Raw genomic sequence first — 14,911 nt, 5'->3', positions numbered from 1 at the left:
GGAGTTAGGCTTCAGCTGCAAGCCAAGCAATGCCTGGGCCACCAGAAGCAGAACGAGGCAAGAAAGAACCTTTCCCTAGAAACTTCAGAGAGAGCATGGCCCTGCCAACACCTTGAATTCAGATTCCTAGCCTTCAGAACTGTGACAGAATAAATTTCTATTCTTATTGGCCACCTGGTTTGTGGTACTCTGTTACAGCAGTCTTAGGGAACCAATACAGTGATCAAAAAAGCTGGGCCCTCAGACCAGGTTCTGGGAGGGGCTGGCAGAGAGGTTCTGACCCACAGCAAGGCAACTCACATGCACCATCTCCTGCAGGCCCTTGGGATCCAGCTGCCGCTGCATAAGGCCCTCCATCAGCTGTACCAGGGCACTCATGGCATTTGTGTACAGGATCTGTGGCCAAGCGATGGGAAGTCAGGTCTGTAATGCCCCTGAGGGCCACCCCAGGATCAGAGGTGTGTGGTGGTCTGATAGTCACCCGTTAACAGCTGCTCAGAGCTGAGGCCTTCACAGCCTTTATAATCTGATACTTCCATGTGAAGAATAAGACCACCTTTAAAGAAGAACCATTTTACAAAGGAAGGATGCACCCAGTTCTCCTGACTCCTTATCCAGCTCCAGGCCCTTGAGGCAGAGATGCCTAGTTGTCCACAAAAGATAAAAGTAGTGTCCTCCTCTTCCACAGTGTTCATGGGAAACAGCTACCTAGTTGGGGACTACATTTCCCGTTAACCCCTTGCATCTGGGTGGGGCCATGTGACTAAGTTCTGGCCAATGTGAGGTGGGCAAATTGGCTCTTAAGTTCCCTCATACTGTTTCTCTTCCCCCATCTCAAGGCTGGATAGCAACACCCACAGTGACCACTGAAGGCGGTGGAGCCTCTATCAATATCAACCTAGACTTCTGTGTAAAGCAGTTCCACCCCACCCCCGCTGCCGATTGGACTTAACCTGAGAAATACTTTTATTTTGTTAACCCACTGCGATTTCCAGGCTTACCTGTTCAAGAGCTAGTGTTACCTTGCTGTTGTTAGGTACCATCGAGTCGATTGCGACTCATAGTGACCCTATAGGACAGAGCAGAGCTGCCTCATAGGGTTTTCTTGGCTGTAATCTTTTTGGGAGCAGATCACCAGGTCTCTTCACCTGAAGAGCCGCTGGTGGGTCTGAACTGCCAACCTTTCGGTCAGTAGCCAAGTGCTTCAGCCATTGCACCACCAGGACTGCTAGTGTTACCCTACTCTCACTGATAGAGCCCCTGACACTTTGCTGCCTCCAACCACCGGTGGTTCACAAAGATGGCCTCAGCATGGTCCATTTGAGTGTAAACTTCCAGGTCCTGACCCAGGAAATGGGGTGGCCCAGGGGGACCTACCTTAATGGAATCATTGTCCTCTCCTGGGGGCTGAAGAGAAATCACTGCATGTAGACTGACATCCATCAGCTCGCTGTTTTCCTCCACGGAGTAGAAAGGCTTCAGTTTGCTGGGGAGAGAGGCAATGACAAGGGGTGGTCAGTGTGGAGCCAAGCCCCTGCCTCCCCACTGCCAGGTCCAGGCTCCGAGGCAGGTCACAGAAGGAGGGAGGGTCCAGGGGTTCAGGGATGCCTCCCCCCACCAGGGGCCCTGGCTCTGTCCAGCCACGAGCAGTGACTGTCTGTGATTGAGGGGGAGACCGAGGGGTACAAAGCCACCTTTCCTGCTTGCTGTTATTATGGGCCTGTTATTTCTGCTCAGGAATACTTCAGTGCTCCTCCCTGGCCAGAAGTGATGGACCCTGACCCTCTCAGCCTGGTCCTGTTGTTGTTATGTGATGTCAAGCCTATTCCCACTCACAGCGACCCCATGTGCCAGAGTAGAGCTGCCCTATAGGGTTTCCTAGGCTGTAATCTTTACTGGAGAAGATTGCCAGGCCTTTCTCCCACAGAGCCGCAGGCGGGTTCAAACCACCAACCTTTTGGTCAGCGGCTGAGTGCTTAACCACTACACCACAAGAGCTGCATGGGCTGGCCCTAGCCCAGGGGTTTTCAAAGCGTGGTCCCTGGACCAGCGGCATCAGTATCACCTTGGAGCTTCAAGTATTGCTGAGAACTATCTGTGAGGGCTAGGAGAAGCAGACCCCCATCTTCTCAGCTGGCCCATTTCCCTGGGGGCTGCAGCCCAAGACCCCTGCTACAGAGGCAGGAGAGGGCAAAGGAGGTGCAAACCCTGGGGAAGCACAAGGGAGGGTCTTGGCTTTGTCACTGTTCCAGCTCACCTCAGGTGCACGAGGGCATCCATGGCCATGGTCCGCACGGGAGAAACCAGGCTGTCGGGTGGCTCAGCCTTGAGGATGTCCTGCCGACCACAAGCAGGCCATGAGCTGCCAGCCACCCAGAGGGCCTTGCAAGGGTGAGCTCTGGTAGACAGTGACCCTGACGGTGGCAGTACACCCCAGTGTTAGTGCTGGCGGGGCCTGACATCTTATAAAGTGCTCTACATCCCTGCTTCTGTTGCTCTTTTTCCAACCACTTGGAAAGCAGCAAATTTAGCATAAAGAGCGGGGCTCGAGATGGACCTGGCTTCACGCCCAGGTCTTAATCATTCCCCTTGCCTGGCTCCAATCCCCTTCTCTCTAAAATAGGGACTGTGTGGACTGTTTCCCAGGGCTGTGTGTGGAATTATACTTGTATAGCTCCCAACCCCAAGTGGGAGCAAATAAATGTTGGTTTCCTTCCTGGCGCCTCCCATTTACCCACCCTTACATCCCTTGGGGACTGTTTCCAATGCAGCTCAAGCATTGTCCAGAGGATCCAAGGCATTAGTGGTGGTAGAAGGGGCTGTGATTTTAAAAAACCACACTCCGAACTCCTACGGTTACATCAAAGCAGAACTGAGATGGGAGGGGCTTCAGAGGCCCCACAGCCCCTGCCCCCCGGCTCCTTCGGCACTCTGGAAGCCTCTGCCCTGTAGGAAACTGCTTAGCAGAGAGTTAGACTCCTAAGCCACCTAGGGCCAGGGAGCCCCTCAACCCACTCACTGTGATAATGCTGGTAACAGTGGCCTTTTGGGCAAATTGGAAGTCCTCCAGGTACTCGACGTTTTTGATGGCATTGGCGACCTGCATGATACTCTTCATGAAGGCCAGTTTGAGGGAGATGTCCTGATCCCGGGCCCAGCAAGTGGGAAGAAAGAGAAGAGCAAGTTTGGGAGCCGTCTCCCAAGAACCAGCACCAGCACCTCAGTTTTCAGAAAGGTGAGCTCCTCTGCTCCAGAGGAGGGGTTCAACGTCAGGGTGCTCTGAGGGACTACAGCCTCATCCGTCCTTCACCGCACCGACTCACCTCGAGGTAGGGACTTGGGCTAGGGCCGGACGAGGCACCGCACCTCCCCAGTGACCAGGGGCAGGGGCACAGAGTCCCGAGTGTCCCCAGAGAGGCAGACCACTTATCGAAATAAAATAATTGTTGCTTTATTCTCTGTCTCCTCCTCCTCGCCATTCCAAGAAAGTAGCCAGGTCTTTGGGCCTTTTTGAAGACAATCCCACCCCTTGTCCCTCATGAAAGGGCCAGATGCCAGGGAGGGCAGAGGAAAAGAGAGATAGACTCCTCGGGCCAGGAAGAGGTAGGCTCATCTTGTGATTCCTGGGGAGCCCATAGCACAGCCTGTCCCACACTGGGGGAGGGGCTGTCCCCCACCTTTCCTTTGCTCTGAAGAACCAGAGAACAGCCCAGGCTGGAGCAACGGGCTTCCTGAATGTTGGACGTTAGGTTAGACCCCTGAATGTCTCCTGGTGGGATGGGGGTGCTGTGACAATGATGGAGGGTGGTGCTCTCCAGACTGCTCAGAGGCCATCCCCTGTGTACACTGGAGGGAACTGCAGGGCCCCCGGGGGTACCTGACAGCTGCTGGAATAGTGGTGGATGATCTTCACGGTGATGGGCTTGCCCACGTGGGTGAGGAGCATCTGTGGGTGGCAGTAGGCAGCCACACAGCTGTACGTGACCATGAGGGCGCTCTTCACTGTCTCCCTCCTCCAAGGGTGGTCCTTCTGCGGGGCAACAAGGGGGTAAAGAACCACTGGAGGAGTCGAGATCTCTGCTCAACTTGTCTGCTGGGGAGAGCATGGGCATCCCAGCTGCACACAGGGCAGCCCCTGGTCACAGGACCAAAGGAGCCATTGAGTCACCTGAAGGTGCTTCAACTGATTGCTTTCTGGGTGCCCAACATGCTCATTCATTCCTTCATTCATTCAACACGTCTTTATTGAGCAACAACTACACACCAGACACTGGGCATACAGCAGAGAACAAGACAGACCAGGGCCCACCCTCACGGAGGCTACAGTCTAGCGATAGATGCCCAGACAGTTGCCACTGAGTTGGCCCTGACTCATGGTGATCCCACGTATATCAGAGTAGAACTGTGCTTCGTAGCGTTTTCAGTGGTTGATTTTTTTGGAAGTAAATCACCAGGCCTTTCTTCCAAGGTGCCTCTGGATGGACTTAACTGCCAACCTTTCAGTTAGCAGTCGAGGCCATTAACAATTTGCATCACCCAGGGACTCCAGCAATAGATGCCAGGACCACCCATGGCTGTGAGTGGATGCTGCGTGTTGACACCCTAAGTGAAGGCCACCTGTTCACACCTTCACCTGCCAGGCATCTGCTGGGTCAGCACTCTCCCGATGCCAGGGGTCCTGTGGGAAGATACAGCCTCAGCCTACTCTCTTGGTGTCCACACCCTCTGACCAAACACAACCTCCAAGTGGGAGGAAATGCTGGAGGTCACCTAAGCCACCCTGGGTGGAGGCAGGAGCACCTGGGCCCTGCCAGGCTTGACTGGAGACCCAGGCCTCAAGCCCTCCTTTCTGTTGAATTCTCTCTATCTAAACTACCAGACCCCGGGGTAAGGGACTGAGGTCAAGGCCAAAGCCTGAGGTCCTGCTGACTCCATAAGGCGTCCCACTGGGGACTGTCGGAACGTTCCCAGAGCATGGGCAGCCTTGGTCCAAATCCCAGCCTCCGCACAGACCACTGCATGCCTTTGGACAAGCTTCAGCAGTGTCATCGCTAAAGCCGTGGACATTATAGCCCCTCTGTCCTAGCACCCTTCATGGGATGAGGCAGCGCTCCTGGCACTTGGAAAGCTCTCACTGCATGCTGCCAAAGCACCTTCTCCAGCTCTAAGGGTCTGACGCAGCAGCCTGCATGGGGCCTGGGACACTGCATTCCTCACTGGCAGTAGAATTCTTGCCTTGCATGCACGAGACCTGGGTTCGATCCTCGACCAATGCACCTCACGCGTAGCCACCACCCATCTGTCAGTGGAGGCTTGTACGTTGCTACGATGCTGAGCAGGTTTCAGTGGAGCTTCCAGACTTAGACAGACCAGGAAGAAAGGCCTGGTAATCTACTTCCGAAAAAGAACCAGTGAAAACCGTATGGATCCTAATGGTCTGATTAGCAGCCGATCATGGGAACAGCGCAGGATGGGGCAGCACTTCATTCCATTGTGTGTGTGGTCGCCGTGAGTCCGGGACCGACTAGATGGCAGCTAACAACAACTGCAACGACCAGGACCCAGGATGCCCAGCGGCTAGTCTGAGGACCCTTTTGCAACATCTGGGTCATGGGAAGACCCACCTGTATTCTTTAGATTACCCAACAGCAAAAGCAGTCCTGCTACGTCAGGGGAGACCGCAGATCTCAGTCGGTTTCGGTGACGGGAGGCTCGGAGGGGAGTTTCTTATTGAAATCTAGCAATAGCTCTGGCTGGGTGCTGCTATGGATTGAATTGTGTCCCACCTAAAATGTGTGTTGGAATCCTAACCACTATATCTGGAAACCCTGGTGGTGCAGTGGTTAAGAGCTACAGCTGCTAACCAAAAGGCCAGCAGTTCAAATCCACCAGGTGCTCCTTGGAAACTCTATGGAGGCAGTTCTCTGTCCTCTACGGTCACTATGAGTTGGAATCGACTCGACAGCAACGGGTTTGGTTTTGATTGTACCTGTGGACGTAACCCTGTTTGAGAACAGGGTGTTCTTTGCTATGTTAACTAGATCATACCTGAGTAGGTGAGTTCTAAAGCTAACCACTTCTGAGTTATAAAAAGAGCAGATTAGACACAGAGACACACACAGGGGAAGACAGATGCCATGTGAGGATGGTGCCCAGGTCCACCGATAAGGAAGAGGTGGACACAGCTAAGACCCTGCCTGGGCCTTCTAGCCCCCAGAGCTGTGAGAACATCAGTGTCTGTTGTTTCAGGCCACACACTTGTGGTGTGTGTGTTACAGCAGCAATAGGTGACCAGGACAGGTGCTGAGGACTCTGTTCCCGGAGGCCCCAGAGACCTGGCTGTGGAGGAGGGGTCTTACCCGCCACGCCCCGATCTGCCAGGACTGCTCCGACTCCTGGATCCTCTCTTCAAAGTCATACAGCACGTTCAGCACCGTCTTCACCTGGCCCCGGGCACAAAGGCCAAAGCACAGGATAACCCCCTGCAGGGGACCAGGCAGCCAGCGTGAGGGCAGTACTTACACTGTCTCTCTCTCTCTCACACACACACACACACAGCCCTGTGGCCCCCTAGGGTCATCCGCACCTCCCGGTCGAAGTCGTTGCTGTAGTCCGTCTTAAACAGCAGCTCCAACAGCAGCACCTCCACCTTGTTGGCCTCCAGGCCCGTGGCCAGGGTGAAGCCCAAAGCCCGGTACAGAAAGGCCTGGAGAGGCAGATGGAGAAAGAAAGGGCACGTCAGGCCTCCCCACTCCCGCCCATGGGCGCACTGCCGTGGGACTTCGCTATGTACTCCTCCAGGTTTTAAAAAAAATGCACGAGTATCTTCGCTTTTTGTACATTGTTTAAAATAAGCACTTACATTCTTCTGAAGGGCTGGACCATATCTGAGCATGCAGGTTATAAATTTTAATTGTTCTTGTTGCTGCTGTCAAGTCAGCCCCCAACTCATGGTGACCCCAGGCACAATGGAATGTTGTGATCCATAGGGTTTTCATTGGCCACTTTTTGGAAATAGATCTCCAGGCCTTTCTTCCTAGTCCTTCTTAGTCTGGAAGCTCTGGTGAAACCTGTTCAGCATCATAGCAACACACAAGCCTCCATGGCTGTGCATGAGATGCATTGGTTGGGAATCGAACTTGAGTCTCCCTCACAGAAGGTGAGAATTCTAACAATGAACCACCACTGCCCCTATAAACTTTAATTAAAAAAAAAAAAAAAAACCCATTGTCATTGAGTCAATTCTGACTCATAGCAACCCTATAGGACAGAGCAGAACTGCCCCCATAAGGTTTCCAAGGCTATAAATCTTTATGGAAGCAACTCCCTGCCCTGTGGGGACTCACCTTCTCCAGGGAGGGGCTGTCAAAGCTCTCGATCTGGTTGTTCAGCTCCTTGCTCAGGCGCAGGCTCCAGCTGGACCCCCGGGTCTTCTTGAGAGAGTTTCTCAGAAACTGAGGGAGGGCGGGAGCAGAGACGTCAGTGGGTAGAACCAATGGCGCTGGGATGTTGTGTGACTTTGAGTAGTGGCTTGCCCTCTCTGGACCATTCCCCAATCTCTAGATCACCAGGTCCATAAAGCCCCAGTCTGTGCTCTCTGTTCTGCTGGTCTGGAGGGTCACTATGGCTTTGGGGGCTGGACAGAGGGGTATCTGCTATCTGCTGCTTTCCAGAGCACTCATCTCTCTGGGGTGGAAGATGCTCCCCGTTCTCCCTGCTGATAGATACAGCTATGGACATGCTTGGTGCTCCCCAGTCTTCTCCGACAGAAGGAAAGCATATCCTTGAGAGGCTCCTAAGCTTCCCATATGTCAACCCCATCGAATGCCCACCCACCCTTGCCCCTTTTCCTCCTCAACCCCAGCCTCAGCAGCCACGATCACCTCCTTACCTGAATTAGCTTGTCTTCCCAGGTCTTCTGATTCCAAGTGAACTCAGTGTGTTCTGCAGAGAGAAAGGCACCACATCCTGCTTTCTCCTGCTGCCCACCTCAGGGTCTCCTTCCTGGCCTGGCAGCTGAGGTTTCCCCATGGTGGGCCCATCACACATGTCATTTCCATCCCACTTTCCCCAGTGGCTTGGTCAGTTCCCAGGACCAATATAGGCTTCATGGGTCCATCTGAGCCTCGGCTTCTGCATGTAGGTGTGGAAGGGATGATGGGCATGGAGGGGATGGTTGACAGGGAGGGGATGATTGGCAGAAGGGGATGGTTGGTGTGAAGTGGATGTTTGGTGTGGAGGAGATGATTGGCATGGAGTGGACGGTTGGCATTGAGTGGATGAATGGTGTAGAGCAGACGGTTGGCATGGAGCGGATGCTTTGTGTAGAGGTGATGGATGGTGTGGAGAGATGATGCTGTGGAGGGGATGGATGGTGTGCAGTGGATGGATGGTGTGCAGTGGATGGATGGTGTGCAGTGGATGGATGGCGTGGAGGGGATGGATGGTGTGCAGTGGATGGATGGTGTGCAGTGGATGGATGGTGTGCAGTGGATGGATGGTGTGGAGGGGATGGATGGTGTGCAGTGGATGGATGGTGTGCAGTGGATGGATGGCGTGGAGGGGATGGATGGTGTGCAGTGGATGGATGGTGTGCAGTGGATGGATGGTGTGGAGGGGATGGATGGTGTGCAGTGGATGGATGGTGTGCAGGGGATGGATGGTGTGCAGTGGATGGATGGCGTGGAGGGGATGGATGGTGTGCAGTGGATGGATGGTGTGCAGTGGATGGATGGTGTGGAGGGGATGGATGGTGTGGAGGAGATGGATGGTGTGCAGTGGATGGATGGTGTGGAGGGGATGGATGGTGTGCAGTGGATGGATGGTGTGCAGTGGATGGATGGCGTGGAGGGGATGGATGGCGTGGAGGGGATGGATAGGTGTGAAGGGGATGGATGGTGTGGGTTGGATGGATGGCGTGGGTTGGATGGATGGTGTGCAGTGGATGGATGGTATGCAGTGGATGGATGGTGTGGAGGAGGTGGATGGTATAGAGTGGATGACTGGCATGTAGTAGATGGTGGACAGGATGGTTGACATGGACGGATGGTTGGTGTGAGGGGTATGGTTGACATGGAGTGGATAGTTGGCTCCAATGCACCCTGGGTAACTCACCTTCCAGGTACTGAACCAGCAGCGGGATCTCTAGCTCCCACATGTCGGCCATGGAGGGTGCAATGCTCTGGCTCAGGGTCCGCAGGAGGTTGAGCATGGCAATCCCACGGCCCTCACCCTTGTAGGGTGATGACATCAGCACCTGGAGGGGTACCAAGGCTCGAGCAGAGTCCTGCCCAGGTACCCCACTCCTTGACTCAGAGCCTCACTGTCCTTACTTGTAAAGGGAGGAGCTGGGAGAGGTGGATGCTTTTCAAACACAGCACCAGGGATCCCCAGGGACTGAGCGCCCCCCCCATAAAGGACACAGAGGACACTGAGAGGAACGAGGGATGAACAGCAGGACCCTGGGTCTGTCCCCACCCTGGGCGTCAAAGGAGCAAGTATTAGCATCCACAGTAAGTATAAGTGCACAGTCACATGGTCAAGGACTGAGTCCATCCCAGGAGCAGACTATTGGAATGCCTCAGGGGTCTTTGGGATCCTTGCCTGGGAGCACATCCTTGCCAGGTCCCCAGCTGTCTGAGCACACTGCCCCTGCCACAAACACCCAAGACGGGTGACAGGGACCCAGAAAGCTCTGTTTTGCCAAACATCCAGCTCTCCCAGTGGACTCTGTCTCCCTCCTCCTTCTGGAAGCTCTGGGAAATTAGGAGCTCAAGGGAGAGGCACCACAGGGCATGGCCTTGGCCAAAGTAGGGGCATTGCCTGATGTGACTCACTCACCAGGAGCCGTGCCAGCAGCTTCTGTGGTGCAGGCAGGTCCACTGTGGAAAGAAAGACAGGCAACCTCTAGAACATGATCCCTTGGCTCCAAGGGGGCTTCACTCTGCAGGGGGCTCCCCCACCAGGACCCTGTTGCCACTCATGATGGAGGATGGGTTTGCTCAGGAGATTTCTCATAAAGAACATCACTGTAATCAACTCATCCTGGGAAGAAGGAGATTCATATTAATGGGGTGGGGTTTAGAAGGTGCTGTTTTCAGAGCACCATTAAGTGGTGGACACCAGGATCTTCAGGACAATGTTCTGTCTCCTACCATGAGCCTTGGCCTGTCTTGTACCAACAGTAATTAGACACCCTTTCCTGCTCCCTGCCTCCATACGAGGGCTTTGGGAGTTGGTGAGCTGTGACAAGCAAACCCAGAGCTCTGGGATCAATGGGCAAGGGATGAGCCATGCCTGCTGAGAAGTTGCAGGTGGTGGGGGGAGGTGGGTCATGATAGAACTCAGCCTCTGAATAGGGGGCATGAGGGGAGTAGCTCTGGGGAATGGAGTCAGCTATCTGGCTGCCCCCACCATTGAGCCTCGGAGCTGCCCACCATGCCTGCTGTGGCTGGCCATGTTGCCCCCTACATCCTTGCCATGGAGCTGACGTTCTGCCAGGTTGGTCAGGCTGATGCAGATGGGGGTCAGAGCCTCTGTGTAGTCTGTCTCCATGATGTAGCACAGGAGCCTCACCCAAAATTCCTGGGACAGCAGGAGGACAGAAGCCCAGGGTTAGCTGGAGACATCATCCTACGGCCATCCAAGAGGAGCCACCAGGCTACACCCACAGTGTCTGCCCATGGACTGCCATGGCCCTGAACTGGCTCCATTGTCAACCCTGCTCTTTGTCAGGGCATCTAAGTTCCACCAACCTTGATGTGGCATGGGAGAGCTCCAGCTAGTCCCTGCTGAACCTGACAAGCCCTCTGCCTATCCTCTCTGCCCCTGCTGCCCTCACATCAAACCCACGCCTATCATGTCCTCTAGTCCAGGGCCCTTCCTTTGTCTTCAAATTCTCTCAAAGTGCACGCTGGGCAGACGGCCCATGTGTGCTTGCTGGTGACCTTGGAGCTGTGATCCTGGAGCTGTGTCTCTAGCCCTTCACCTTCAGTATGTGTCATCTCCCTCACCTCACCATCTTCTTCCACCATGGATCTCTTTAGGTGGCCGTTGAACACCCCCAGCTAATCCTGGCCCCCCTTCTCCACACTCCTACCCTAAGAGTTTGGGGTGAGACCCCTGTATTACCAACTAATAAGTGCAATCACTTGATCTATTCCAGCAGCCAGGACTAGAATCCCTCAGCTTCTGGGCCCCCCCAAGAAGCAGCATGGTGAGTTGGAAAGAGCATTTAAATCTGGCTCCACTGTTTATTAGCTGTGGGGTCTTGGGAAAATTAATGAATCCCTCCAAGCATTAATTTCTTCATCTAAGACATCAAGGTAACAATAAGAGAACCTACCTCATACGGCTGTTGGAATAATTCAAGGAGATCCTGCATGTTGCACACCTAGTACAGTACCTGCTATAGGTAGATGCCCAATGGACTGTAGTTACTATTATTATTCTTACTATTTGTGCAATTAAGATACCACTGGACTGGGAGCATCTGACTTTTGGCCTCACTTAATGGATCATTATTCCCCCCTTGATGCTGTCTTTGTAAGTTTTTCCTATCATATTGCTATGGCACATTGCAATTATAAGTTGACACATTCATTTCCCCTATTCTTGGGGCTGTATTATTTCCTAATCCCCTCAGTGTATGCCCTCTGGCTTTCACCTAGTAGGAACTCACTAAATGGCTGTGCGATTAAACAGCTAAAATGGTTTCTTTACACCACTCCCTACCTGCCTGGACTGGAGCCGCTTTAAGGTAATGGACACATTTCAGACAATAAGTCAACTGATACATATTGAAGTCTATTGTGTGTCAGACACTGCCCTAGCATCTAGGGATACAAGACAAGGAGTAAGTTTCCATTAAGGACCCGGCTGTGTAACTGGGTCTTGAAGGACGAGACCCCAGGCAGTTAGAAGAGGAAGGCACCCCAGGCACCCCAAGCAGTGTGAATGCGAAAAGCAAAATCAGGGAGTCTGGGCATGCACACTTCCCCCCAGAGCCTGGCACAGTGCAGATGTGAGCTGTGCCCATTGGTCCCAGTGCACCAGTCTAGTGGATGGGTGGGAGGGGGTTTCTCACTCACATTGGTCATCCCACTGACAGAGGAGGTGATGATCCTCACGGTGTCCATGGTGACTTTGTGGACCATCTTCTCCTCCAAATCTCTCTGATAAAAGTTCTCCCGGCGATTTGTCTAGAAGGCAGACAAAGGGGCCCCCTGTTTGTGGATTGGCAGGGGCTTGCTGTGGTCTTGGGTGTTGGTCTCCTCACTCTCATGGGTCTTGATGCTCAGATACTGGGTCTCAGAGAGGCTTAGAGCCAAACATGTCTCTATTGTGAATTTTTAGATTCCTGCCCTTGTGACCCTCATGCATCTGTCACTTTGTGGTACTGTGGTGGCTTTCATGTTGCTGTGACACTGGAAGCTATGCCACCAGTATTTCAAATACCAGAAGGGTCACCCTTGGTGGACAGGATTCAGCTGAGCTTCCAGACTAAGACAGACTAGGAAGAAGGACCTGGAGGTCTACTTCTGAAAAATATTAACCACTGAAAACCTTATAAATAGCAGCAGAACACTGTCTGATATAGTGCCAGAAGATGAGCCCCTCAGATTGGTAAGCACTCAAAAGATAACTGGGGGAGAGCTGCTTCCTCAAAGCAGAGTCAACCTTAATGACATGGATGGAATCAAGTTTTTGGGACCTTCTTTTGCTGATGTGGCATGACTCAAAATCGGAAGAAACAGCTGCAAATATCCATTAGTAACCAGAACATGGAAAGTATGAATCCAGAAAAATTGGAAATCATCAAAGATGAAATGGATTGCATAAAGATCAATATCCTAGGTATTAGTGAGCTAAAATGGACTGGCACTGGCCATTTTGAATCAAACAATCATATGGTCTACTATGCTGGGAATGACAAAAAGAAGAGGAACGGTATTGCATTTATCATCAAAAAGAATATATTAAGATCTATCCTGAAGTACAATGCTGTCCATTACCTGTTGTCATTGAGTCGATTCCAACTCATAGCGACTCTACAGGACAAAGTAGAACTGCTCCATAGGGTTTCCAAGGGGCAGCTGGTGGATTCAAACTGCAGACTTTTTGGTTAGCAGCCAAGCTCTTAACCACTATGTCACCAGATAGGAAAATATCAACACACCTACAAGGATGACAACAGAAAAGCTCAACATCATCAGTCAAAGCAATGCCAGGGGCTGACTGTGGAACAGACCATAAATTGCTCATATAAGAGTTCAAGTTGAAGCTGAAGAAAATTAGAACAAGTCCACAAGAGCCAAAGTACAATCTTGAGTATATCCCACCTGAATTTAGACACCATCTTAAGAACAGATTGAACACTAATGACCAAAGACAAGACGAGTTGTGGAATGACATCAAGGGCATCATACATGAAGAAAGCAAGAGGTCATTAAAAAAACAGGAAAGAAAGAAAAGACCAAATGGTTGCCAGAAGAGACTCTGAAACTTGCTCTTAAATGTTGAATAGCTAAAGCGAAAGGAAGAAATGATGAAGTAAAAGAGCTAAACAGAAGATTTCAAAGGGCAGCTCAAGAAAACAAAGTAAAGTATTATAACGAAATGAACAAAGACCTGAATAGAAAACCAAAAGGGAAGAACACACTTGGCATTTCTCAAGCTGAAAAAATTCAAGCCTTGAGCTGCAATAGTGAAGGATTCTATGGCAAAAATATTAAACAACACAGGAAGCATCAAAAGTATATGGAGAAGGATGGGGGCGGGAGCCAAGATGGCGGACTAGGTGGACGCTACGGCGGATCCCTCTTGCAACAAAGACTCGGAAAAACAAGGGAATCGATCACATACGTAACAATCTACGAACTCTGAACAACAAGCACAGACTTAGAGACGGAAAATGAACAAATACGGGCAGACAGCGACCGTTTTCAGAACTAGGAGCCAGCGTACCAGGCAGGTGACCTTCGGAGCCCGATCTGGGGCAGAGCCCAGGGGGGCAGACGGCACAGAAGGGGGGCCCAGCCCTTCCCCCCAAACCCATCCCGGGAGGAAGTCTAGCTGGTTGGCATGGGCGGCGTAGCGGCACAGCCGGAGGGAGAAGCACCCAGGAGGCAGTGACTGATCTGGGAGTGCGGAGAACAGCATCCCAGCCGGGGAGCCGTCCGGACAGGAGTTTGGCGGGAAGCAGGCGGGGCGCGAGCCGGGGGGGTGGTTAGCTATATTTCCCTAAAGTGACCCTGGGGCAGGGCCCACACGTTCGTGCAGGGGGACGCACACCCAGTCCACGCGTGTGGCGCGGCGCACCGGAGGGAGAAGTCCCCGGGAGGAAGTGACTGGTCTCGGAGCGGGAAAAGCAGCATTCCAGCCGGGGTGCCGTTCCGCTGGGATATGGGCGCGCGCGTGGGCGGGGCGTGAGCGCGGGGTCCAATTATATTCGCCTGAATAGACCCTGGGGGCGGGCCCACCCGTTCGTGCGGGACACGCCCACCCAGTTCACACGAGCAGTGCCGCACACCGGAGGGAGAAGTCCCCGGGAGGAAGTGACTGGTCTCGGAGCAGGGAAAGCAGCGTCCCAGCCGGGGACCCGTCCCGCCCGGATTTTGGCGGATGGGGGCGGAGCGTGAACACGGTGTTCAGCTCTATATTCTGTGGTGCTACACTCCTAGCTCTCTGATCCCTCCCCCACCCTCCCCAGGAGGCTCCATGAACATCCGAATACCCAGAGCCAGAGGGAGAATTCAGATAGGGATCTGACTGCATTTTTTTTTAGCTGATTACCTGGAAAATCTAGTTTCCCAGTGATGGCTCGGAGACAGCAGTCCATATCAAACCACTTAAAGAAACAGACCATGACAGCTTCTCCAACCCCCCCCAAAAAAGAATCAAAATCTTTCCC

At 52.9% G+C, this 14,911-nt stretch overlaps 1 protein-coding gene across 1 annotated transcript in view; it reads right to left on the bottom strand.

Annotated features, from left to right (window-relative positions):
• MROH2A (maestro heat like repeat family member 2A) overlaps window positions 1–14,911 on the bottom strand; it is a 60,771-nt gene that overhangs the window by 21,996 nt on the left and 23,864 nt on the right. Inside the window, exons 14-26 of the mRNA XM_049889033.1 lie at window positions 12,090–12,200; window positions 10,437–10,584; window positions 9,841–9,881; window positions 9,115–9,256; window positions 7,892–7,944; window positions 7,347–7,454; window positions 6,587–6,706; window positions 6,360–6,482; window positions 3,878–4,030; window positions 3,020–3,142; window positions 2,258–2,337; window positions 1,378–1,486; window positions 301–396 (exon numbers count right to left, since the gene is read on the bottom strand). Of these exons, the coding sequence (XP_049744990.1) occupies window positions 301–396; window positions 1,378–1,486; window positions 2,258–2,337; window positions 3,020–3,142; window positions 3,878–4,030; window positions 6,360–6,482; window positions 6,587–6,706; window positions 7,347–7,454; window positions 7,892–7,944; window positions 9,115–9,256; window positions 9,841–9,881; window positions 10,437–10,584; window positions 12,090–12,200 (1,407 nt within the window). The remainder of the gene's footprint in view (window positions 1–300; window positions 397–1,377; window positions 1,487–2,257; window positions 2,338–3,019; window positions 3,143–3,877; window positions 4,031–6,359; window positions 6,483–6,586; window positions 6,707–7,346; window positions 7,455–7,891; window positions 7,945–9,114; window positions 9,257–9,840; window positions 9,882–10,436; window positions 10,585–12,089; window positions 12,201–14,911) is intronic.

This window comes from Elephas maximus, chromosome 6 (assembly GCF_024166365.1).
Source record: "Elephas maximus indicus isolate mEleMax1 chromosome 6, mEleMax1 primary haplotype, whole genome shotgun sequence".
Lineage (NCBI taxonomy): Eukaryota > Metazoa > Chordata > Mammalia > Proboscidea > Elephantidae > Elephas > Elephas maximus.
The sequence above is the reverse complement of the archived record's forward strand: the minus strand, read 5'-3'. Positions and strand labels throughout refer to the sequence as shown.